Source organism: Callionymus lyra, chromosome 6, assembly GCF_982586985.1.
Source record: "Callionymus lyra chromosome 6, fCalLyr1.hap1.1, whole genome shotgun sequence".
NCBI classification, from domain to species: Eukaryota; Metazoa; Chordata; class Actinopteri; order Syngnathiformes; family Callionymidae; genus Callionymus; species Callionymus lyra.
In genome coordinates, this window is record NC_141823.1 from 22,177,897 (window position 1) to 22,203,035 (window position 25,139).

General features: G+C 40.1%; 2 protein-coding genes across 2 annotated transcripts in view; both read right to left on the reverse strand.

The window, feature by feature from the left end:
* Positions 1-1,668: 1,668 nt before the first annotated feature.
* LOC148077600 (protein kinase C and casein kinase substrate in neurons protein 1-like) lies at positions 1,669-9,971 on the reverse strand. The gene is made up of 10 exons (XM_087794287.1): positions 9,815-9,971; positions 8,824-8,900; positions 7,312-7,468; positions 6,260-6,495; positions 5,019-5,174; positions 4,499-4,674; positions 4,311-4,431; positions 3,239-3,303; positions 3,081-3,160; positions 1,669-2,123 (listed from the first exon to the last, which is right to left on the reverse strand). The coding sequence occupies exons 2-10, from the start codon at positions 8,878-8,880 to the stop codon at positions 2,011-2,013; spliced, it is 1,161 nt and encodes a 386-aa protein (XP_087650413.1). The 5' UTR covers positions 8,881-8,900; positions 9,815-9,971; the 3' UTR covers positions 1,669-2,010.
* A 3,401-nt stretch (positions 9,972-13,372) lies between these two features.
* Positions 13,373-25,139, reverse strand: part of LOC148077601 (SH3 and multiple ankyrin repeat domains protein 1-like) — a 28,028-nt gene continuing 16,261 nt past the window's right edge. The window contains exons 16-26 of the mRNA XM_087794295.1: positions 24,375-24,457; positions 24,178-24,302; positions 22,341-22,476; positions 22,139-22,219; positions 21,681-21,689; positions 21,461-21,487; positions 21,308-21,364; positions 21,113-21,234; positions 19,813-19,933; positions 16,687-19,738; positions 13,373-16,448 (exon numbers count right to left, since the gene is read on the reverse strand). Of these exons, the coding sequence (XP_087650421.1) occupies positions 15,554-16,448; positions 16,687-19,738; positions 19,813-19,933; positions 21,113-21,234; positions 21,308-21,364; positions 21,461-21,487; positions 21,681-21,689; positions 22,139-22,219; positions 22,341-22,476; positions 24,178-24,302; positions 24,375-24,457 (4,708 nt within the window). The 3' untranslated portion in view covers positions 13,373-15,553. The remainder of the gene's footprint in view (positions 16,449-16,686; positions 19,739-19,812; positions 19,934-21,112; positions 21,235-21,307; positions 21,365-21,460; positions 21,488-21,680; positions 21,690-22,138; positions 22,220-22,340; positions 22,477-24,177; positions 24,303-24,374; positions 24,458-25,139) is intronic.

Here is a 25,139-nt window from a genome sequence, read left to right on the forward strand (position 1 = left end):
TGAACCTTTTCACAGTTTGTCACATTAAAAGAAAGACCAACACAAAGTGTCACACAATTGTGAATTACAAAGAAAATTATACATGATTTAAAAAATGTTTCACAAATAAAAAACAGCCCTCTTTTCTCCAAGTGAAACTAATTGCCTTCAGGCGTTGCCTGATGATTGAATGATTGAATGTTGACCTAATGACTAGATAGAGTCGAACTGTATGTAGTCGCATCTCAGAACAAGTACAGCTGTGATGACCTCAGAGGTTTGTTAAGAGAATATTGGGGAGCATACAGGACCATTAAGTCCTAGGAACACACCAGACGGGTCAGGGATAAAGTTGTGGAGAAGTTTAAAGGAGGGTTAGGCCACAAGAAGATTTCCCAAGCTTTGAACATCTCACAGAGCAACTGTTCCATCCATTATCCGGAAATTGAAAGAGTATGGTACAATTGCAAACCTACCAAGACACGGGTGTCCACCTGAACTTACAGGCCCAACAAGAGGCAGACAAGAGATGCAGCCAAGAAGCCCATGGTGAGTCTGGACGAACTGCAGAAATCAACAGCTCAGGTGGGGGAATCTGTCCACAGGACAACTATTGGGCGTGCACTCTACAAATCTGGAAGTATTGGAAGAGTGGCAAGAAGAAATCCATTGTTAAAAGAAAACCAAAAGAAGTCTTGTTTGCAGTTTGCCAGAAACCATGTGGGGCAAACATATGGAAGAAGGTGCTCCGGTCAGATGAGACCAAAATTGGCCTAAATGCAAAACATTATATGTGGCGGAAACACTGCACATAACCCTGAACACACCATCCCCACTGTCAAGCATGGTGGAGGTAACATGATGCTTTGGGGGGGGCATCTCTTCAGCAGGGACAGTTGGTCAGAGTGGATGGGAAGACTTATGGAAGAAAACCTGATGGAGTCTGCAAAAGACTTGAGACTGGGGCAGAGGTTCACCTTCCAGCAGGACAATGACCCAAAACATAAAGCCAGGGCTACAATGGAATGGTTTAAAACCAAAAATATTCATGTGTTAGAATGGCCCAGTCAAAGTCCAGATTTAAATCCCATCGAGAATCTGTGGCAAGATCTGAAAACCGCCGTTTACAAATGCTCTCCATCTAATCTGACTGAGCTTGAGCTGTTTTGCAAAGAAGAATGGGCAAAAATCTCAGTCTCTAGGTGTGCAAAGCTGGTAGAGACATACACCAAAAGACTTGCAGCTGTAATTGCAGCAAAAGGCTGTTCCAAGTATTGGTTGAATACTTTTGCACACTGCACTTTTCAGTTTTTTATTTGTGAAAACATTTTTAAATCATGTATAATTTTCTTTGTACTCCACAATTGTGTGACACTTTGTGTTGGTCTTTCACATTAAATTTTAATAAAATATATTTATGTTGGTGTGCAATGTGACAAAATGTGGAAAAGTTCAAGGGGTATGAATACTTTTGCAAGCCTCTGCATATATATATATATATATATATATATATATATATATATATATATATATATATATATATATATATTTTTTAACCATGTCATGTTCAGGGTACCGTATAATACACCTATTCTTTGTTTACAGAAACAGTTACCATTTACAATAGAATGTTATTGTTCATAAATTGGAATCTAAAACGCTGACGAAAGCTCAACACAGACCACCGTGGCAAATCATTCATTCTTTTATTTTGAAATCCATCCTCTCAGTGTGGTTCAGCATCACGATACAATGACTCAAGAAGCTGGTGGGCATGCACGGTTAATCGCTAACACATGTCGACTGTGTGTCCATCACTGCTGTGAAAATCAAGTCATTTATAAATAAAAAGACAAACAAACACACTACATTCCTGTCTTGAAAAGGAGCAGTCACACCTGGAGGTGAGGACTCCAAGCAAGCGTTAACACTTTAATAACTGCAGGCACTCGGAGTAACGTGTGACAACATCAGCGTTGAAAAATGCTACTTTTAGGTCGAGCGACAAAGTGTTGAAGCATCCTTCATAGATCACTCGACGGCTTCCACATAGTTGGCCGGGTAGAAGCCCTCCTTCCCTCCGCTCAACACCCCTCGACACCAGCCCTGGTCGTCCTCCTCCTCCACCTTCAGGAACACCTCACCTAAACACAGAGCAGGGAGGGTTCGATAAGATTTACCTTTGCCAAAAAATATCATTTATATTATTTTTCGTATTCTTAGTTATTGTTTTTTGTTTTTTTGCATTTTTACATATAAATTCTTAATTCTCTATGATTGTATATATATACAGTATATATATATATATATATATATATATATATACACATATATGTATATATAAATATATATTTAATTGATACACTATACTTGATTTAAGAATAAGAAAATGATATATATATTTATATGTATATACATAAATAAGGTTGAGCCAACAGGTTCAATTACAGACTTGATTAATTAAATATCTTACATTCTTGTAAAAACAAATCGTCTCCCAAGCATGCCAGATATTAAACTCTCCATCCCATCGAGAGTTTTAGAGAAATATCTTTAGCAAGTATGTATATATATATATATATATATATATATATATATATATAATATTTTTACTCAAATCAAGTATAGTGTATCAATTTTAAACATATCACAACAACAGTTAAAATATGGTGAAAATTAAATTAATTATTGTATTTTTTTTAACAATATTTGATTAAAAATAAATACAAATGAATTGATATATTAAAGAATTTATGATAAATAAATATATGATATAAGAATAAGAAAATGATATCTATATATATTTAATTAGTAAAATTATAGAGAATTAATATGTGAAAATGGAAAAAAATGAAAATAAAACAATACATACGATTATGAATATATATATATATATTATTATACAAATAAAAATGAGTTAAGAGTAACACTATTAATGAATGAATCAGTAATACCATTTTTAATGTGAAAACTACTACACAAAGTACACACAAACAAAGCTTCTATCTTCTCCATTTTGACTTCAGCTTGATGGCGGCGGGACACAGTGTTTCAGTGATATGTTCCACATGATTTATTTTAAGAATGATCAGAACTGTCACCTGCTTTGAAGGAAAGCTCGTCCCCCTCTTCTCCCACATAGTCGTACAACGCTCGCACCTTCACACCTCCGATCATCACGCTGGCAGGAATAAATGTGGCATTTTATGTTAATATTCACTCAGGCGACGCTTTAAAAAATACAACAACATGTACTTACGGTCGACCTGTTCCTTTCTGGTCCTTCTTCCTCCTCTTCATCTTCTTCACGGGCGGGACCCACTCCTGTGAACCAGCAGTTCATTTTGTTTAATCACACCACATAATTGTTTTTGTTAGTTTAACAACCTGAAATGTTCACTGAGCTTTCCCTTCCAAATGAAGGGGGGAAAAAAAGATCCCAGTTGCCATGGTTACCCGACAACCATTACAAAACAAAGACGCTCGCTATGGCTGTAGAAAACGACTTGTATTGACAATAAACTAGAATGCAGGTTTGAAGCGTTGGCTTCTACTCTGGATGCTTTTTTTGGACTCTTGTCTCATGGGATGCCCCTGAGGCGAGAGCAGTTATTGTTCTTTAAATTATAATTTAAATTATTAAAATGTTGCCCTTAAAACTGTAATTTTTTTTTTTTTTTTTTAATAAATAATAAAATAAAATAAATTCATTTTTTATATATATATGTCAAAAATCATTATGATTCATCATGATTTAAGAACGTCTCAAACCATCTTATAACACCATTAATACAAAGACCATTTTTCAGTGAGATCGAAGACATCAAATCACTCAAACCGTAGAAGGAGCCAAGGTCTCTAGCAGGAAAGTCCCTACAAAATTTGAAATTACGTTTTTTGCTCTGTTTAGTAGTAAGATAGAGTTAGTTAAGCTTATCCCTTAACTCAGAAATTATTATTATTATTATCATTACTATTGTTGTTTCCTTTTCTTTTTTTTCAATTAGAATTGGAACAAGTGTCAACTAAATGTTATGTGATCAAAGCTAGTTGATATCAGTGCTAGCTGCAGTTATTCAGTTTGCCATACGTTTTTTTTTAAGATTGTGATTCTTTAAATCTAATTTAATCATATATTTCTATCTGTGATGTCAAATTTATTATATGTTAATAACAGGAATACGTTTCATGTTCTGAATGCATTGATGTTTTTAGGTCTCAAATAGAGGGTCTTCTTCGTTTTTTTGTTGTTGCACTCTATGTCCCATGTGATAATGAATGGTCCAAGTGGGTAATTGGCATTTTCAAGTGTACAATTTGTCATTTGAAACCTCTATTTGGGGCCAGTTGGTGGGCATGCCAGGGCCATGATGGTTCTTCCACCACTTCAGGTCCTCCTGCTCGTCGATAGACATCAGGGTGTGGTGGAGTTCGCTGTACACCGCCTTCACACTGACACACAAACACAACATTGGTAAAGACAGCGATCCACAAACTTGATTCCCTCGTGACCTTTCACCTCTCATTGTTGGTGATGTCCAAGTGCCTGTGGATGGAGAGGAAGGCCTGCTTCAAGAAGCTGATCCTCTTCCTCTCCTCCTCCTGCGACTGGTCGAAAATGGCTTCCATCTCCTCCATGTAGCGAGGCGTGTAGGTCGTCACGTCCTCCAGGTTCTTCTCGTAGATCTCCCTCATCTGCAGACACATGTGAGTGAGTCGCCGAGCACAACAGTCACCACCAGTTGAGATGATGAATTAAGAACAAACATTTGATCCTGAACTATTCTGTAATTTTCAGAGAGATGCCATTTTCCTCTGTGGGCAACAATTCTAAATGACCAACTTTGAGGACTCAGGTTCTCATATTGATGCGCTGAGTTTCAGGGGCGTTACATTCAATTATTAAAAATGTCTTTTGGCATCTAACTGAACAAAATATCTTCAGCCGCTCCTTCGTGCCAGAGGCTGCAAGACTGTACTACATCCATGATTTATTGATGCTCCATATGAAGCCACGAAGTCCCGTCGTCCCGCCTCACCTTCTCTTTCTCCGCCTTGGCCTTATCTTTGACCGCTGTGAACTTCTCCTTCTTCTCTGGACTCATCTCAGCATTTTCATTGGCCTGTCGCTCCTTGTCGACGGCCGCTTGTTCCCTCTGACACGACTTGTGATACGCAGCCTGTGCCTTCTCCAGCTGTTGCAGAAAGTGTGGGTTACTTCTTTGAAAATGAAATATTTCTCTGGCTGGGGATCGACACTCCACAGTTCAGGGAGTGTAGCAACTGAATTAGTATTACTTTCTGCAATAATACAACCAAAGTATATTAAATTAAATTAAATGTCCAAAATCTAATGCTACAAAGCTAAGTCGTTTTTTTTTTTTTTAACTTTGTTTCAATGTGAAGTCACACTCAAATAAATCTAATAAGTATTGATTGAATCAGTTTTGATTTAATAATAATAATATGATATAATATAATAATATTTTAACGGCTGAATAAAAAAATAAGAAGGATAAGTCGGATACATTAAAAAGTCCAATATTTAAGTAAAGACAAAAATAACCATTTGAAATTAAAATGGTTAAGATTGTTATTGAAGATATCACGAAAAACAGTTAAAATATGGTAAAAAATAATTATTGTATTTTGTCAAATAATATTTGAATAAAAAGGAATACAAAATAATTTATGACTCATTTATATAAAAAAACAAAAAAAAGGATAAACATTTGAAGAAAAGAAAATAGTGATAATAAGGTAAGGTAAAACTTTACTGATCCCTCAGGAGGTCTCCTTCGGGAAATTGTTTAATAATATATGAAAATGAAAGATAATATAATACTAATAATACTGTGTCTTGAACAAAAACTACTACACAAATCCAAAGTATTGATTGAATCAATATTGACGGTTAAATATAAAAAATTAAGAATGTTAAGAAGAAAACATAAATAAGTCCAATATTAAAGTAAAGACATAAATAAACATTTTAAAATAAGATGGTATATTAGTTATAAGAGGCTCAGTAGAAATGGATAGATAAAAAAAGACAATTTTATTATATATTGGTGGAACAATAAGCAGGAAACTAATGAATTTGGGACATTAAATAAAACTTTACATACTAAATGTCGTACTTATCATGAAGAATTCTGCAAATGTCCCATGAGCTATATAGATTTTTTTCTTAAATTAATTAATAAACTGGTAAACTACACAATTTTCTCTATTGATTATCAAACTCGTGAATCACGCTCCCTTATATATAATGTTTTACCTTTTTCAACTTGTTCGTCCAGGGTTTCTGTGCTCGTGAAAAGCTGTTTTTGTTGCTGTAGGTTTCACTGAAGCCGCAGAAGAGCTTCTTGGGGAAGATGTCCTTCTGCCAGGTCTTCACTCGTTCACCTTCTTCCGCCACCAGAGACTGAGAGATGGAGGAGTGCAGGGTCGACAGTCGCTCTGTGGAGGTGAAGAAGCACTGCCAGGCTCTCATGAGGGAGCCGTACAGTGGTCCTGAGGAAGGTGGGAGAATAAAGCAACATAAATGGAGATTAAAAACCTGATCAGAGAATAAAGATGCTCATTTGTGATCGATATTTCGCTCTCACTTATGTTAGGAAGATTTACTTCTCAAGTTGTGCTTGTGTGGGTCATACTTGAACACACAATAGACAGCATTCTAAATAACTTTCTTGTCTTGAGTGAACAGGCTAAAGCTGGTATTTTGATTAAATCAAAATATAACTAAAAATGAATCAGCCCGCCTCTTCATTTGTGCTTTTCTTAGAATTCTGCTTCAGCAGTAGATGAATAAATGTGACCTCATGACATGTCACATGACACACAATAACACAAAAGACACACTGTTCTGTTCTCAATTTCTTATGTGATTTCCTTGAGATTTTATAGTCTCAACAAAATGCATCGTAGGAGCTCTAGTTTTGCTCAACGTACACCTGACACGGCAGACGAATTGTATTTCTTTCCAATCTCTCCTGGGATGCATCATTGGATGCAGTGGGCTGGACTTTAGCCTTGAGGCCAAAAGTTCGACACACACATCTTTCAATTGTTACTACAGCAACCATACTTTAGTGTGCATCGCGAAGTCCAGCTTCTGCATTTAGTCAGAAAATTCTCTCTGTTGCAACTCCCAAGACAATCTCAATCATCCCAGTCTTATCGCCATTTGTGGACAGAACCCAGATGGACGTAAAGCGACAGGATTGTGCCTGCCAAGTTCCAAGTCTAAAAACAGCCATATTCTAATAGAGAGAGACGACAATGTGAACATGACACACACGTTTGCTATGAAGCTTGTGGACCTACTAGAATCCACGATGGACTTCCACTTGCTGCTCCACTGGCTGAGCTGCTGGGCGTACTGCTTCTCCACCTTCGCTCGCTCTGCGAAGCAGGCCACGATGTCGTTGCAGGCTTGGAACGACTGATCTGTGCGACGAACCGTCCGAACAAAGTTCCCGGGCTGAAGAAGAAGAAACCACAGGGTTTAAATTCAGGTATTCACAAACACAAAAGAGTGATATACCTGATTTACCATTATAACATGCATGTGTTGGATCATTAACAATCTCCTTATGAAACAACTGTAATATTCTTTAATAATAAATGTTAATGTAAATTAACCTTAATTTAATTGATATTTGATCCATTAAAACACGTTCTTTACAGTATATTATTAATGGAGTGGACAATATATTCAATATAGATGTGTATTGGCAAAAACAATATGTATCATGATACAATATATTGTGATACTGTAGGAACAAGAATACATTTGTAGTATTGTCGAGTACTTGACTATGGTGTTTACAGACCACAAGACTCTTGACGAATTTGTTTAATTTGTTTCAAAAACCACTATATGTCCAATAATCGGCTTTAAAAGCTGCTGGAGTGTTGACTGTATCCTCTCGTACTCAGTCATCGCCAAGATCCTAACCTAACGGGCTGGAGTTTAATTGCAACACAAAAATGAACAAACTGTAAATACAATAATTTAAAAAGAAAATCGGAATATTTTTAAGTGATAACACCGTTTTAAAATATAAACTGTTTAAGAACTAAGATAAACATAAAAGATGATCTAAAAGCAACAAAAAAGAAAGCAGATACAGTGCTGTTAAATATAAATATACTGAATCTAATGAAAGTGATGAATTGGTGTATCCATATTTTCTTACACCCCTTATTTTCACCAATGCTGATTTATATTAAAGGCCCAATCTGTAGTGTTTAAACAACTGTTTCAGGCTCCCCCTAGTGTCTGAATAGTGTAAAGGCCTATGTGGGAACAAGATAACGTCCCTTCTTATGTCAGTTTCTTGCTTTATCTTCCTGGTGGGAATATATATGTATATTTGTGTTGCAAGGATTAAAAATAGGGGCCTGGAGAAGGAGTAGGTTTGCTGGTGGAGGAGGAGGATCGTCAATGAAGGTGCCAGAAGAGCAAGAGAGTCTTAGATCTTGTCTGGAGTGAAAGTATCCATGTTCACTCTCAGACTACACAGACTCCAGTCCTTCTCATCCTCCTCCTCCACCGACCAGCCTTCCCTCGAGCAACACCAGTTCCTCAGTAGTGAAGAATATCAAAGAGCGACAAGAACATGTTGATGACACAACTTCACATGACTGCAGTCACATGACCTGATGCTTCTGTCAATCAACACCATGAAGAGTCTAACTAAACAAAACCTATTCCTGAAGGTTCTCAGTTCAAACAGAAGTCGATCAAAGCAAAAGAGCCGAAGCGACAGAGGAACGCTGATCTCAGCCCTCATGCACGTCGAAGACTATTTCAAGAGCTCGTGAAATCCTCACCATCCAGAAGCTCTGCTTGGTCACATCCTCCGGTGGGTCTTTCGGGTGGGTCGCCATGGTGACGAGGCCTCTTCTCTCTGTCGGCGTTTGAACACAACTTTAGCGCAGACAGTTGTTATTGACAGGATGATGACAGAGATGATGGTGCGACAGGTCCGACTCAACAAGGGCGTCTCCCGTGTGTGTGACAGCATGTATGTATGTGTGTGTGTGTGTGTGTCTGTGTGTGTGTGTGTCACTGGGACTTGGACGGACTGTTATTTACACTGTACAACACTTGGACGCCGCAGTAAGAGGAGCGTCTTTTCCAGTGGCAGACTGGAATTCACAGGGGTGGGATCAGCCGGCAGGAACAGAACAGCTGCTCCAACATTCTTCCCAAAAATAAACGGCAGAAGAAAGGTCATCTTTCCATTCGCACCGATACCGATTCGTCTCCGCCGTCCATTTTGATTCAAAAAGAGAAAGACAAGTGGCTCATTTCTGGGCTGCGAGTCAAATGAGGGGGCTGAGTTTGAGGAGGAATCATTAGCTGGGACCACAGAGTTCTGGACTGTGAATCTGATATGTTGGCAAGAGAAAGAGAAATGAGATACACGCTCAAACATGCAGCGTCTATTTCTGTCTGTGTTCTGTTGACGACCAAACCACACCTCATTCAAGTCTAAAACCATCTACTATCAAGTCCACAGTCTGCCAGATGATCGTTCGTTGTTGTGGAAGCAGAAAAGTAGGAAACACTTCCAAACCAGCACTTACATTTGTAGGACTCAAGTTGAGTTTGAGAGCTGCTGGAGGGTCTCTCTCTCTCTCTCCGTCTCCCCCCTTCAGTGCGTCTCTCCTCCTCTAACACCCGACTCTCTCTGCTCCCTCGCTGACCCACTTCTCCACTTAAAGTTACACTCGCGTCCCGGGAACAGTTTCACGAAGCCGACTTTCTTTCATCACTTCATTGAGAGTAAACAAAGATATATATTTTTTTAAAACTTACCTTACTGGTTCTCCTCCCTCGTCGTCTCCTCAGGCTCCAAGGCTTCACTTTAACCCCATGTGGTGGTTTATTTAACCCCTTAACTCTCCCCCACTGTCTTTCCGCCTCACGTCCCAGTCACAGCTGGAAGAATCCCCTCCCGGTCTCCGGGTCCCTCCCTTGGCTTCTCTCAATATGGTGCTAATGAGATGCATCTTGGCGGCTCGCAGAGTCATGACAGCGCGGCTCGGAGTCATGTGAGCGCATTAGAGAGTGTGTGTGACAGCGACAGGGGGAGTGTCGGTGTTCACCCCCTGCTCCTGGAACAGATGCTGCGAGTGTGTGTGGTATTTACACATCCACTGTTCACTCACTCCTGGACGCATCTGGATGTGATCCTGGAAGAGGAGCACTGATGTGTGGACTCAACTATGGCCACACACTAGACTTTCCACATGTAGAAAACTGTCCCAAAAAAAATATTTGCACAGGCGGCACAAACTATTGAAAACTTTTCTAATTTACTTTTAAATGAGGGTCTCAAATGACATGTTATTAAAAGTATAAATGCTATGGAATAATTATTATTAAATGGTTGAATTAAACATTTCAAATGTTGAAGTTAAAAAAACTTCTTTTTTTTTAATATATCATAAAAAAACAGGTTGATATTGTAATTCTAATAATTGAAAACCAAATAAAAATTTCTACATTTAATATTATTTAATTGGTAGCCTTTTTAATTCAATATTGTCTGTTGACATTTTTAGACCAACATTTTTATATTGAATCTTAAAACTTATATGAATATGTTTAATTTATTTTTTATTTTTTCTATTTTTTATTGGAATTAGAATATCAAACTATATGTGTAAAACAAATTGCATTAATTAAGAAAATATCTCTTAAAAAATCTTTCAACAATAGTAGAAATGATATAATTAAATTATTTATGAAAAATAATGCTTAAAAAAACAATTACATTTCAATTTAAATGTAAAAAAGTTGTACATTTAAAAATGGGAAATTCAACATTCTGATGGCACTAGTTTACTTAAAATGCCACTTAATGTCAGTTTTTAGGATGATAGTCCATTGACTTCCACACCAAATAATCAGTTACGTAACAGTGATAACATACATGAAAAGTCAAAGTTAATTATCTTTTTCTCCCATAGTTCTTTGAGTGTTTTTCAATATTCTGTGTTGGCAATTCCACAAAGAAATATATTTATCAACATCTGGAAACACGTCAAGGCTACAGCAGTGTAACCATGGCAACCGTATCAAACCAACAGAATCAAACATTTACACGATTATACAGCAGGAAACATTCTTTCCCTCGCCTCTCTCCAAGATGTTTTTAATAACACTCCGGCGCCCGCTGGTTTGCTGCATGACTGCAGACTTTGCTTTGAGTCAGACCTTCTCATCTTCTCTGTACCACAGAGCTCCACTCTTTTGTCCCATTAGCTCATTGCGTCTGACGCTACAAATGTTGGACACAGAACAATGTTGAGGGGAATTAACAAGCAGCTGCCCTTCTGAAGAAATAATAAATAATTCCCAATGAAAGTTATCAGCGGGAACATAATAGTTTTAAAGTGTTAGCTTTTGCTGTTAAACTTTGAGGTGTTATTTATTCAAATCTAATAAAACAAATACATGAATTTATTTCCTTTTCCCCAAATACCTGTTTATCCTGAATTTGGCAACAAGTACTTGCCAGGCCAACATTTAAAAAGGCGAAGCTGATATGGAAGTGCAAAAAGCTGCAGTTCATTAAGATTCAGCTTGAGGTCAGCTTCAGAAGTAGAAGTACAAATCCAGCCAAAAACTGATATTCACAGAACTATACACCCTGTATGGGAAATGGTTTCCTTTTAATTTAAATTCCATGTATCAGTGTTCCTGAATTTGCATAATAAGGGGTGTGGTTGAGGTGACTGACAAGAGAGCCATTGCTTGAGCTAAGTTGGAACAGTTTCATCCCTCAATCATGACAGGAGACTTGCTAAACTGCATTTCCAAGATGCTGCAACTTTTAAACAGTGGTTCAGTTAGAGTAAGTAATTAAGTAAAGGTTATTTGTAAAACGCCTTTCTAGACCAGGGTCACAAGGTGCTTTGACAATCAAAAACAATACACAGTTAAAACGATATACTATAAAAGGCCAAGACACATAAGACAAACACAGGAGTCTCAGAAAATCAGGGAAAAACCTGCACAAATAAAAAGTCTTAAGATGTTTCTTGAAGGAGTCAGTAGATCCATCAAGCGCAAAGATAGAGGAAGATCGTTCCAAAGCTTAGGAGCAACGGTCTGGAAAGATGTATCTCCTCTGGTCCAGAAGCATATTCAGGAACCATCAGTAGAGTCTGATCCACAGACCTCAGAGCCCAAGCTGGGGTGTAAGGCTGGATCAGATCACTGATGTAAGGAGGAGCCTGAAAATGAATAGCTCTGAATGTAAGAAATACATTTAAACATTTATGCTGAAAGAAACTTGGTTTTAAGGATCGGGAAATGTGGGTTCTTCTACTAGAGCGGGTCAGAATTCTCGCAGCAGAGTTTTGTATTAACTGCAGGCGAGACAGCTCCTTCTGTTTAGACACAACTGTTGCAATAGTCTAGACGAGAAGACACAAACGCATGGATTATAAACTCCAGATTATGTTGTGACAACATTTTCCTTAGTTTAGAGATTTTTCTCAGTTGAAGGAAACAGTTTCTGGTCAGTTTTCTGCAGTGTTGAACAAGAGACATGTCTTTGTCCAAAACAACACCCAGGTTTCTCAGGCTCAGTTTGACAGACTGACCTAAGTCACCAAAGTACTGACTCAACCCTGGAACCTTATCATCAGGAGCAATAACCAGAGTTTCAGTTTTTTCCACATTCAGCTGCAAAGTGTTTTCACCCAGCCACTGTTTGATTTCTAGCAAACAATTGACTAAGCTGTTCAGCATCTGAGGCTCAGTTGGATCAGAAGAGCAGTAGAGCTGGATGTCATCAGCAAAAATGTGGTGAGAAACATCAGGAAATCTCTGAATGATTTTACTCAGGGGAATCAAGTACAGAAAAAAAAGTATAGGCGAGTGACGTCTCAGACACAGAGATTTCTATTTGTTGCTGTTTTGCTAAAATATCTTCTATGGTACATTAAGACGTTTAAGTATATATTTTTAAGAACTATTGGTGGGAAGCTACAATAAATATTTGCTCAAGCTAAAGAACTATGCAAACAAACATTCCCCTAAATCCCTTTATCTTTCGAACTAGCCATCATTTTACCATTAGAGTGCAGAAATGCAGATTGAAGGTCGTTTTAAAGTGAGATTAACCTTCTCAAACTATTAAAACTGGCAATGAAAAGAAAAGAAAAAGAGATGCTTGAGCTATATTTTTATGTTTGTTGTTAAGTAGTTAAAATTCATTTCTGACAGCTCAAAGTTCCGTAGGACCTGCAGTCATTTGCAAGCGCTTCAGCAGAAAACAAACAAACCAGCAACTCATTAGTAATTCTTTAATGAGAATGAATAAAACTGAGAAAATCCAGAAAAGAAAAATCAACACGGGGCCAAAGTTTATTTTTCTATTTATTTTAACACCTTAGAAATAGCTCTATCATACTGTTTGACATGATATACTCTAAACTTTATATTTTTATATGATTTTATGTATATATATATATATATTTATATATTTGATCTCTTATACAGTATATATTCATATTTATTATGCAGTTACTAATACTTTAGAAAATCTCTGATGGTTTCTCCTGCTGAGCCAAAGTTGTCAAAGTCGGCAGTTTAGAAACCATTTACAATAAACCAAGAATGAAAAAAGACGTTTTTCAACAAATTGCCTGCACAAGTTGGAAGACAGAGAAGCTTAAATAAGATTAAAAATACTATAATTGTTAATATTCCTTTTTAAATATCCACAGTCGCCCTCACCATTATGTGTGAGTGATATGGTTCTATGGCGCCGTTTACCAGCTGCATGTGTCATGTTTGCCTCTGATGAATTTGAGAGAAAAATCAGGATTGTCAAATGGCATGGATGGAAACTTAAAAAACACCCAAACACTAGATCAGACGAACAGGCTCAAAAGAGGCTGGAGGCTGCAGACGCCAGGCCGACGGTGAAGCGGTTAAGAAGCCCTTTGTGATCACTGAACCTCCCGTCTGAGAGAGTAAAAGAGCGGTCAATGTTATGGCATTGAGAGGATCCATCATCCTCTCTGGCTGTGCTATGGCCATAAACGATGGCTACGTTCACAAAAGTCTCACATTAATAAACATTCTATATCACACAGAGAAAAGATTTGATACCTCATAAGAACATGTCTTTTTGTTCCACGGAACCTTTGCTTGCAAACACGTTTGACACGAGTCTGGGGCGAAGGGGCTGATGGGCAATTTAGTTCACTTTAAGTTTTAAGATTGAAAAAACACATAAAAGAAATTTAAAAAAACTTCCAAACCTGTTGAAGGAAACACTGCCTTCTTAAAGAAAAAGTATTCTTAGAAAAATACCAACTAAAAGCTGAAATAAATGTTTTGGTAAAAATAAACCATTTCCTTCCCAAACTAAGGGTTGCCATGGATTTGAACCCAGGACTGAAGCTGCAGCGCCTCTTTTATTTGTTATATAACCAGGAACTTGTTATGCGTTTACAACTGTAAATTACCCATCAGCCCCATCACCACCCCACATACTCCAAGCTATTAATATTAATCCAAGAGTAACTTCAGAGTGTATTTTACATTCTAAACATTAGTCTAATCCTGGGTGTTGCATATGTGAGTTAATATAATACAACACTTGCTCCGTGTCTTAACTTTGTGTACGAGTGGCAACTGTACTAAACAATAACATGTTTGAATGCACAGCAAGATTTCATCATTTATACAATTCTAGTTTGAAATGATTGCAATTAGCTCTTAATACAAAACTAATGGTTTCACTATTTATGTATTATTCGTGTACTGTTCTAGTGCTAGAAGTGACCAACATACAAAGCATTTTGGGGAGTTCTCTGTGGGTGTACAGCAGATATAAAAGTGAATATCATCATCATCATCATCATCAGCACTACTTACAGTTGTTTGATGCTCAGACCATCTTAAAGCTACAAACTGTCATCACAATGTGTTGTTGTGGTTTAGTCTCTGAGGTTTTACCCTGTAAGCAGCAGCGTTTCTACGAACTCGGGCCTCGAAGCTGCTTGTCGGCAGATGGTGTGAAAATCCATCTGTCAGTGTCTCTGAGAATGAACGCGTTTGTCCTCGACCACATAAAACTAATTCAGTACTTGTCTATCAAAAGCAGTCGAGTTCATTTCCACTTTGCAAAGTCTTTCTCTTCGTGAACTTTTGTCGCAATGTTTGATCCTCGAAGCACAGGACTTCAGATATCCACGACGATGGAATAGACCTGTGCAGTCTTTCAAATTAAACATCTTGTCGTTTGTTTCCCTGACACGTCTTCCGCTATTGGTTATCAAATTGTGCCCCCATCCAACTCCCTTCATTCTGTGTCTGGGCGGTTATTTGGACACACAAAGAAGAGGAGGGGTTCCTGGGAAGAGAAGGAGGGCAAACCATAATATAAGAAAAAGTGTAAATGAAAATAAATAAAAGGAAACATTCAAATGTGATTTAAAAGAATGAAGTAGAGTAAGTAAATTGGAAAGATAATGGGTGACCCTGATTTCCACCCAGAGCTGCTGGCTGCCGACTCCCTTTAGTCCTCTCTCACCTGTCTGTGAGTTTCTTCAGAGCCCTCTCTATGTTCATTCGATGTCCCACACGTGTCACTCCGAGGTCCAAGAAGTCGTCCTTGGTCAGTGAAGGCAGATGTGATCCATCGATCTCATTGTCTATAAATCGCTCCCTGTGTTCTCCAAGATTTAGGTAAACCAACCAGTCAGCCACGTCATACTTGGTCCAAAAGGGGAGGGGCTTTACTGCGAAGGGGTAGGCCGGCGGTGGTGGGGTGAGGTGTGGAAAGGTGAGACATGATGGACTTGGGGGCAAGTGTAGCGGTGAAGAAGCTCCAGAGAGGAAATGAGTCGGGGAGAGGGAACGTGACACAAGTAAAGGGTTTTGGATACCAGATGGAGAATACAGCGGAGGTGTGGAGGCATGGTAGGCATCTCCTAAGGGAAGTCCGGTAGAAGGGGGCGTCAGTGGGCCAGGAAATTCAAAAGGATTGCTGTATACAGGGGTACTGGGAAGGATGGGGAGGGAGGATGGCCTAGGAGGCGCTGGACTTGGTTGCTCAGTGCTGTAGATGAGTGGACTTGGAGCACGATGTCGAGAGACAGAAGAGCGCATCTCCTTGGAGGGATTACTTTGAAAATCAAAAGTCTGTCGGCGCATCTTAGAGCGATGTTTGGGTGACGTTGGGTACGGACAGTAGGTTGGAGAGTGAGGGGCGTGTGAATGCACAGGCGAGGTGGGTATTTGTGGAGAGGGGGAGCGAGTCCATGTGCGCTGCACAGGAACTTGAGGGGAAGGTGACACAGAAGGAGTGGCTGAGAGGTTGGCCGTGAGAATCTGACGATGTTGTGGGGAGGAGGTGGGTAAGGGCGATGTCGAGCGTCCGGTGGGTGGGCTGTGAAAAGCGTCAGTAAAATCTGCTGAATATCTGAAACACAAAACAAAAAAAAAAGAAAAGGAAATTAGTCTTTGTTTTTTTATAAATCATACAACACAACATGTTTTATGATGTTCCATTCAAAGTTGTCAGTGGCTTTTTTTTTTAAATTATTACTTGTGAATGATTGTGGGTCAGTTGCACTTTGAATATACCTGAAGTTTTAGCTTTTATTTTAGCACCACTCTTGAAAGCAACTAATGTAAATAATAAAGTGTCGTAAACAAACCTGTTCATTGTGGGTGACTTAGGCGTGTGGGTCCAGTCATCCATACTCTTCATGCCACTCATCTGCTGCAACCTCGAACTCAACTCTGTTATGATGTTGGTCTTCATTCCCGAGTGAGGTGAATGTAATCTACGGCCATCAAAAGCACCTCCCCTCTGGACCTGTTCATGATCTCCAATTTCTCCCATGCTGCTCAACCGAGGATCTATTGGCCTCTCCGTGTATGTAGCTAGGCCAGCGCTGAAGCCATCGTCTATATCAGATCGGTGATGCCTCAGTTTCCTTTCAACAGGCACCTCCGACTTAGAATCATTAGGGTTGTTTTGTCGGTGCAGCTGTAATGGAGCAGGGTTAGTACTGTTCTGCCTTCTGAGAGCGACAGACTGACCCCTTTCCTTGGTCTGACTTGATTTGGGGAATGCTTGGTTTGCAAGTTTGTCACTGCGCATTTCATATGTCTGGCCTCCTGAGTAGCATGAATCATTATGATCTTCTCCTTCCCCTTCATCTCCTCCTTGACTTTCAGTTACAGTTCCTCCTCTGTGTCCGGTTAATCCAAACAGCTCTAGATGGTGATCACTGCTGCTGTGACTATCAAGTTCCTCAATCCCTGAATCAATCACGGCATCTTGCCAATCTCCACCTTTAGGTAAAATAGCTGGGTGGTGAGAATGGTTGGCCCTTGCCCCTGAGCTAATACTAGTCTTGGGCCCTGCTAAGCTAATACTGTAGTCCGCGGAGGATGGAGAATTTTTATTGGCTGCTGAAGTGGTTGTCATGGTAGCTGTAGCGTAGGTCATAGAAGCAGTAAGGGCTGTGGTTCCTCTATCCTGTGCTGGGCTGGGAGCACGGCCTATAGGGTCATTAGGGTTACCATAATAAGGATGAGAGTGGGACATTGGTTGGGGTCTATGTAAAGAAGTGGTAGCCAACACAGTAGTCGAGGCATTGCTGGATGAGTGATATATTTGAGCGGAGGGGTATGACGGAGAGAGAGCCGACTGTGTGAGAGTAGCTACCTCACTGTCATATGAGGTAAGACTTGAGGTCGCAGAGTCTCCATCCCGTGGTGAGGGTTGGGAAGCAATTGAGGGCTTTGACGAAGGAATTGGGGGTGGGCGTTGGGAACCACCAGATTGTTGATTTGGTTGATACTGCTGGGGGTACCCTTTTGCTCTTTCTCTTTTACCATTGGCAAACTGTATAGGAGGTGGCAGTGGGTCGGCAAAGACAAATTCTTCTTCCACATCGATTGATGGAGCAGGGGGAGGGAGGACCATCAACCCTAAACCACCTGGCCCACTTCCTGATTCTGTCAATGTGTCATGTGTCTGTGTTGGCGCCGTAGGCACAGTGTACTGTGGGACGTAACTGTTGGTAGAGCATTCCATCTGCAGGAAGGAGGGTCTGCGAGGTGCAGGCTGAGCTGGAGGTGGAGGTGGAGCAGCTCTGCCATCATAGTTGTCAAATTCTCTCTCATTTGAGCTTTGTGGGTAATACTGCATTGAATGTTGGCTGTTTCTATCCTCTGAGAAACGAACCCTAAGACCCTCCCTGGAGCCCCCTTCCTTTTCCCTCTCCCCACCTCCCATTCGTAATATTCTTGGTGACTGTGGTCTGCTTAGAGATGCAGGAGATATTGTTGTTGTAGGCGAACTTAAGTGGACGGAGACGGGGGAAGTGTAAGTCGATTGTGTTGGAGTTGCAAAAAGTGAGGGAGTTGGAGTTTGTACAGGAGTAGGGAATGCTCCAACAGTGGACAACTGTCGACCAAACTGTCTGTCTTCTCTTCTTGTCCTTCTGTCATCTTTCAATGCCCTCTCTCTTGCAGCCAATGCAAGACCAAGTGGAGATGAGGGGTCAAGGACCTTACCTGTAAGTGGGTGAATAAAGGTAGTAGCTGTTTGAGAACCGTACATTGACGGTGCCGACTTTGGCTGCCCATCCTGACTAGGGACAGGAGAAGAGTACTCTGGCAGGCCAAAGGCTGGTGGCATACTGCTGGAATAATGCACATAATTATCCCCGGAGAACATTCCTTCATCTATAGACTTTGATGGCCTGAGTCTTGGGGTGGGAACCTCGATTTGTGAGCTCTGTAAAGGTGCTCCTCCTGCCTCTCCCTGCATGTCCTCCTCGGATGATAAATAAAAAGAAGCACTTTTTCTTCTCATATCACGAAAACGTTCCCTTTCCCTGCGTGCCCCTCCTCTGATGGCCGTACCAAATGATGATGAGTAATCCAGGTTATCCAAATTATGTTGTGATTGAGCAGAGGTTGTAGCTGTTGAGGAAGTCATTGAGGTGGAGCTTGTGGTCTGGGGTGGCACTGGGGTAAGCGGTGAGGGTAAACTAGCATTTTGGCTGTCTTGGCTTTGGTCATTTGGACTTGACTCTACATCATGTGAAATCTCCGCCTCCATGCTGCTGCCCTGGCTGCTGCGCCCACTGCTGCTTGTCGAAGGTGCTTTGACAATAATGGTTGGAATCGGAATGGAACTCTTTTCTTTGGATACGGTTCCTTTCCCTCTATACTGCCGAGAGCTATCTTCTACTTTAGATTGCTTCGTTAGAGCACCTCGACCTCCTCTCCTGGTCGAACCTCTCCCAGTACTTCCACCCTGCTCCTGTGAGGGCATGGGCTGATTTTGGGATTGAGCTTGTTGCACCTTTGGCTTAGCACTTGTTGGTGGAGTAGCACTGCTGTAGCCTCTTCTCAGCCCACCCATCTTTCCACCACCTCTCCGGGTACCCTCCTGCTCTCTCAGACCATCTGATTGTCTTCCGAGAGTGGGTACCATGACCTGTTGACTTGGACCACTAGGACCACCTCTTTCCCACCCTGACTGTGAAGGAGGCCCAGGTTGGGAGTGGAGCTGGTAATGACCCTGAGATGAGTGGGGCATAGCAGATCCTCTTCCTGTTGACAATGGTGGCTCGGGAGCTGAAGTGTTTGGGGGTGGGGGTATTTCCTCTGGTCCTGGTACTGATAAACTACGTGCCAGCTTCATGGCAGGTGGGTGAAGATACTGTCTCTCCTCCTCTGTAACACCTGAGTGTGGAAAAGACATACTAAATAACTGTTTGACAGTAATGAAAACATTTTGAGGTATTTTTCTTTTTTACCAATGGACTTTTGTCTCATCATAACGGCATGCTGGGGACCATGTCCTGGCTGGAAGACAGCCTGGTTGTAGGTAAATACTTGCTGTCCTGTGTTCACCGTGGACTGCAGCTCATAGTTGGTCTTTTGGCGTGTAGACACAGAAAAGAAAAGAAAGTGGGAAATCTAACAGCAATGTAATACAATGTTGCTTCATATCTATAAATATAAAGCAAGAGAGAGAGAGAAAGAGGTTGATTAAGGTTTTCATAGTGACCTCAGATTTGCTAATTCCACATAAAATGTCCTGGGCTTTGACACCGCAGTAGGAAAAAGGGTATAGTATAGATTTATATTCATAGTCATGTCTTAAGTATGAGTAATATCCTCTTGAGAAAAGATGTATAGTTGAACAAGTCAACATAACCATGCATACATTGTTAAAAAAAACATTTTCCATATTGTTTAACAAAACACTAATGAATGGACACAAGCTGACTCACGCTTAAGCAAATTATGTTGTGTGGGTGGTCCATTGTCGATCATGTTCTGCACAGTTCAGCAAGGGCAGCTAACTCACCCACATGCAATAACACTGAACAACCACACGCCTCTTTGAATCGCAATAGGATTTTCAGACGCTCGTCACTTCCACATTCTCAACATGCAAGGGATTTATTTAGCAAACAATGTCGATCGGCTACACACTGTCTGTCATATATTCATGTCGTATAGAAATCAGATCGTTTGTGTTTTAAAGTCTAGAAAGAGTCATAATTAATTAACTCAACATAGTGACGTCTCATTACTCTGATGTAATATTTGAGTAAAATCAAAGTAATCTGCTGTACATATTATTAAACAAAAAAAATAAGCTGTTTCCCTCACAGTACACTCAGCCCTCTCTAAACATTTGTACAATCATAATTACAAGCTAATTAGATATGTACATAAAACATACATTATAAAATATTACTTGAAACAAGATCTTGAACTTTTGGCATTTAAACAAATAAATAAAACAAAATCCACTTGAATTATCAGCAAATCATTTGCAAACATACAGTATAGTTGTATGAATATATGTGGTAAAAGTAACCCATACATATTTGTGACTAAAGGAAAGAAAATGGACTTTATACTTATTTTTTAGAAAATCTGTCAATTTAAGTATTTATAAAGGCAGAGATTTATCTATTTACGATCAGTTACGAGGTATACATATCTTTTATTCCGACCAAATTGTCGGATCCATCTTAAATATCACACAAAAATGTATCTGACACAAAACAAGTTCCAGTTTGTCCGTGCAACACTTGGTACCTCAGTGGAGACGCTGGGAACAATACTCTTGCTCCGGTCCCTCTTGCCCCCGTGACCCCTCTGGTTCTGGTTGTCAGGAGTTATAGTGTGATGGGCAGCAGCAAGGATTTCATCAAGTTTATCTAAAGCAAAGAGAAGACAGTGGAAATATAAGAAGCCAAAAGCAGGAACCGTCAGGTGAAAGTATTTGATTACTCAATGCCATCTGATACACCGTCCTCTTCTTATCTGGGATCTGTGACGACTCGTAATCTTTACAACAGGAAGAGGGATACATGTAAATTAATAGGCTGCTTTTTAATTAAAGCTGGAGGGCTGATGGAGATATGGATTAAGGTCAACACTCACCGCCTTTCTTTTTCCATGGAGAGGTGGCTGCAGTGTGGATAAGAGGCGCAGAGAAACACAGAGTGAGTCCACTGATAAGTTCTTAAGAAGCAGATGAAAGGATGAAATGCGTACTCAGACACATGTGATGGTGTGGGAGCGGTCATGAGGAGAGGAAGGAGGATTTTGAAGATGGTGGAGGCAGTAACTACATTGACGTCAACACACATCTTTGTCGCACCTTTCTCCACTGCAGGCGGCAACAAAATGAACAGCAGAGAAGAGTGTTAGAGAAAGAAAATGGTCAGACAATACATGTTGCTGTTGATCACTTATTTCAAATACTTAAATGATATCATAAATAAATGTGATTTTTCCTTACAGCTAGATCATGATGTGGGTGGGTTACCATGGTGATTTATCACTCGTACCTGTATTTAGTGCGCCTGACGTATAAGTGAGTGCTGAAGACGCACCTTAATACTCGCGCTTCATGATCTATTTGACAATGACTCAATATTCAAGAACACATGTCATGAAAGTGCATCGCCGAGGTGGAAATATAAACACATTTATATGACTCAGGGTGTGTTCATTACATAATGCTACCCCAGGGAATATATTATCCTGATAATTCTTTTGGCTGCCCAGGCTTCATTTCCTTACTTCATGACGAGTTCAGTCCCTCTTAAATCTTACCCATGTCTTCCAGCTCTGACGTCATGGATTTGGAGCGCAGGGCTAAGGCGGGAGGAGTCAGTCTCTTGCTCTGCTGTGTGGCTGCCAAGAGAATCCACAGCCAAACGCAGTTAAGTATTTCCTAACAAATACTCTGTTGCCATTGACAACCACTCTCTAGCAGACATCACACAGAGTTAAACATCCCAGCATAAAAGCTTACGTTTCTTCCGCACAGTGTCCTCCAGCTCAGGGTTCCGGGCAACCATGACTACTTTTACCATGAGACTGTTGCCGCCCTGACGGATCATGTTGACCACCTGACGGTGACCGACCTTCACCACATTCTGCCCGTTCACCTGGAACACAAAGAGGACATCTAACTTCAGAGCAAACGCTACTTGTTCTCATTAAATTAGAATAAACAATACATTTCTATCAATAAAGTTCTACCTAAATCTGGTACATATTGTTTATAGCTATACGCTTCTACAGATGTATCAGTGAAATGATACATTGCATCAATAAATAAGTGTAAATGTTCTTGTAGAAATGTATCATTGTTGATGCTTCTAGAGATTTTATGAAGTTGATTTAATGGTTTCAGCTGCTTTGTTAATATTCCCATGTTGAGTAGGTGTTAAGAAAGCTTCCAACACAGTAAAAATAAAATGTTATTTCCTCAAACGAGACTGCTAAATCTCCAACTTAAACAAGTTGGTTAATATAAAATAAGTTTTAAAGTGACATGAAATAATGAACACACTCGCTCACACCAGATAACATCATGTGTGTAATGAGCCTCTTGTACAGGTGAGTCAAAGTCAATCACACAAGGGACCTTTTCACAGTCGAGGTTGGGAAACAAACAAAATGTATGTTTACCAAACAGTCTTTGACATGAAGTATGACTGTGGTATTATTGGCTTGATTCATTATGAATTATTTACTTTCCTTCAGTTTTACTCTAATTGGAAGTCTCTTTTAATAGTTGGTATTGAATACGTCTGCTCCTTATCTCATCTTAAATACTGGGATCTTTTTAGGTCATCAACATGAACGTTAATTTGATTTTTGGCCCCGAGCCTTGAGTTTAGAAGAGGAATTGAAAAGAAAAGAGAGGACACCACAGTAAATTAAACCTCTGATTCATTAATAAAGCAGTCTTTGGTTTTACTTAAAGAAGAGGGCTGTGAGAAATGATTTGTCACAAATGGTGTCAGAAGTGGGTTAGAGAAATAGTTGGGCCCCTGAGTCAGGGAGAATGTAGTGTTGTTATACAAGTGCATTTTAAAACAGTAGCAAAAAACTCGAGCATTCAGGCAGAGATGTATTTTTTGGCCGGACCACGTAGTTAAGTTGTTATTACAGGTCATGCTTAGAAATAAGCAGGTTGGCTCTGTGCTACAAGAAGGATCAACGGCTGTAGCTCAATTCTGACATTCACAAGATAAATATTTGCCCCAAAAATGAGTGTTTGCAATTGACTCCTCTGTTGGTCAACTTCTGAAAGTAGAGCACATGTCGTGGACAGTTGTTTGCTGCCCATTATAATGAAAGGGGAGCTGAACATTGTTTCATTATTTCCAATCCTAAAATGAGCAATCGTCTGGCATTACTGTTGTGATTTGTGGACTTTTGGGAAGAAAGATCAGACGACGACGGGCTGTGAAGGCGTACAATTCAAAAAGTTGCATCTCAGCTATACAGATTTAACCCATCGTCGTTTTCGGATGAAAGGTTAAACGAGGCATGTGTCAAAATGGAGCGGTGCCTAAATAATTGTTTTATAATTTTTCAACTGTTAAAATATAAGAAAGGATCATCTGCTCTAAAACTGTTTTTACTTTAAAAGTTTGTATCAAACAGGTCCTGGTAGCCCTTTGTGAATAAAGACGATGACGTCCCTGTATGGAGAAGGTCTTAGTGAAATGGTTTGACAAGCCTTTGTTTAAGGGTCCTCTTTTGACAACATCTTTTAATGGTGCAAATCATTAGCCAAAATACTTTAGTTCAATAACTAAGTTTGCGTGATTCAATTTCTGACTTGTCATCCACACCTCGATGAGGAAGTCCCCCATCCTCAGCCCGGCTCTCCACGCCACGCCGCCTTCATCAACGGACTCCAGATACTGCAACGCCGGAAACGCCGGCGTTGGTGTAAATTCCTCTATGGGAGTCTGAGCTGCGAAGACAGAAATCCTGGCGTTAGTGGACAAAGTGACCCGATCAGTAGCGGGCGACGACGACGACTCACCTTTGGCTCCCCGTAGCACGAAGCCGAAGCCTTCATTGTCTTTCTTCTGCAGGAGCACTGTTTTCTCCTTAATGATGTAGTCACTTGTGAAGAGTTAGGGGGGCGCAGACCCATGAGAGTGGGACAGAATGAGACCGAAACAGAGAGATACATTTGAATCAGTAATCGATGACTAAGTAGAACTGAAAAAGACGGAAAAGTCTGACATGCAAAGTGTTTTCTGACACTTTACTGCATCACATTATTGAATCACACTGCAGGATGTAACACGAATACCAAAAAATAAATGAATGTCACAGGAGCTGTGAAATGCAGGATGGACTGATCCAAGAGATGGAATTGGTGTTAAACAGTGGACAAGTGAGAAGTTTCAAGAACATTAAACCCAGCTGCTTTTGTCAGTATCTTGCTTTATAGGTCTTTTCACAGCAACACTGGAGTCACTTAAATTATATTGAAGGAAAGACAGTCTCTGATCTTTCACCACAAACACAGATCCTTTTCCCTCTACACGTCCAGAAATAGGAGAAAGTGACGCGATCTTATTAAAGTGTAAGTGAGCCGGAGAGCAGAGCACTAAATGACCTTACAAGCTACTTTTCGGTTCCATTGTGTGTCGGATTCTTTTGGCCGAGCGGATTTACAAGCACTCATCCACGTACACGACGGGTCAAACGGATGTCACGCCACAACACGGCGACATCACATGACTCATTTATGACTTTACAACTAATGTCAGTTCACTCAGCTCCATTAACAAAAATG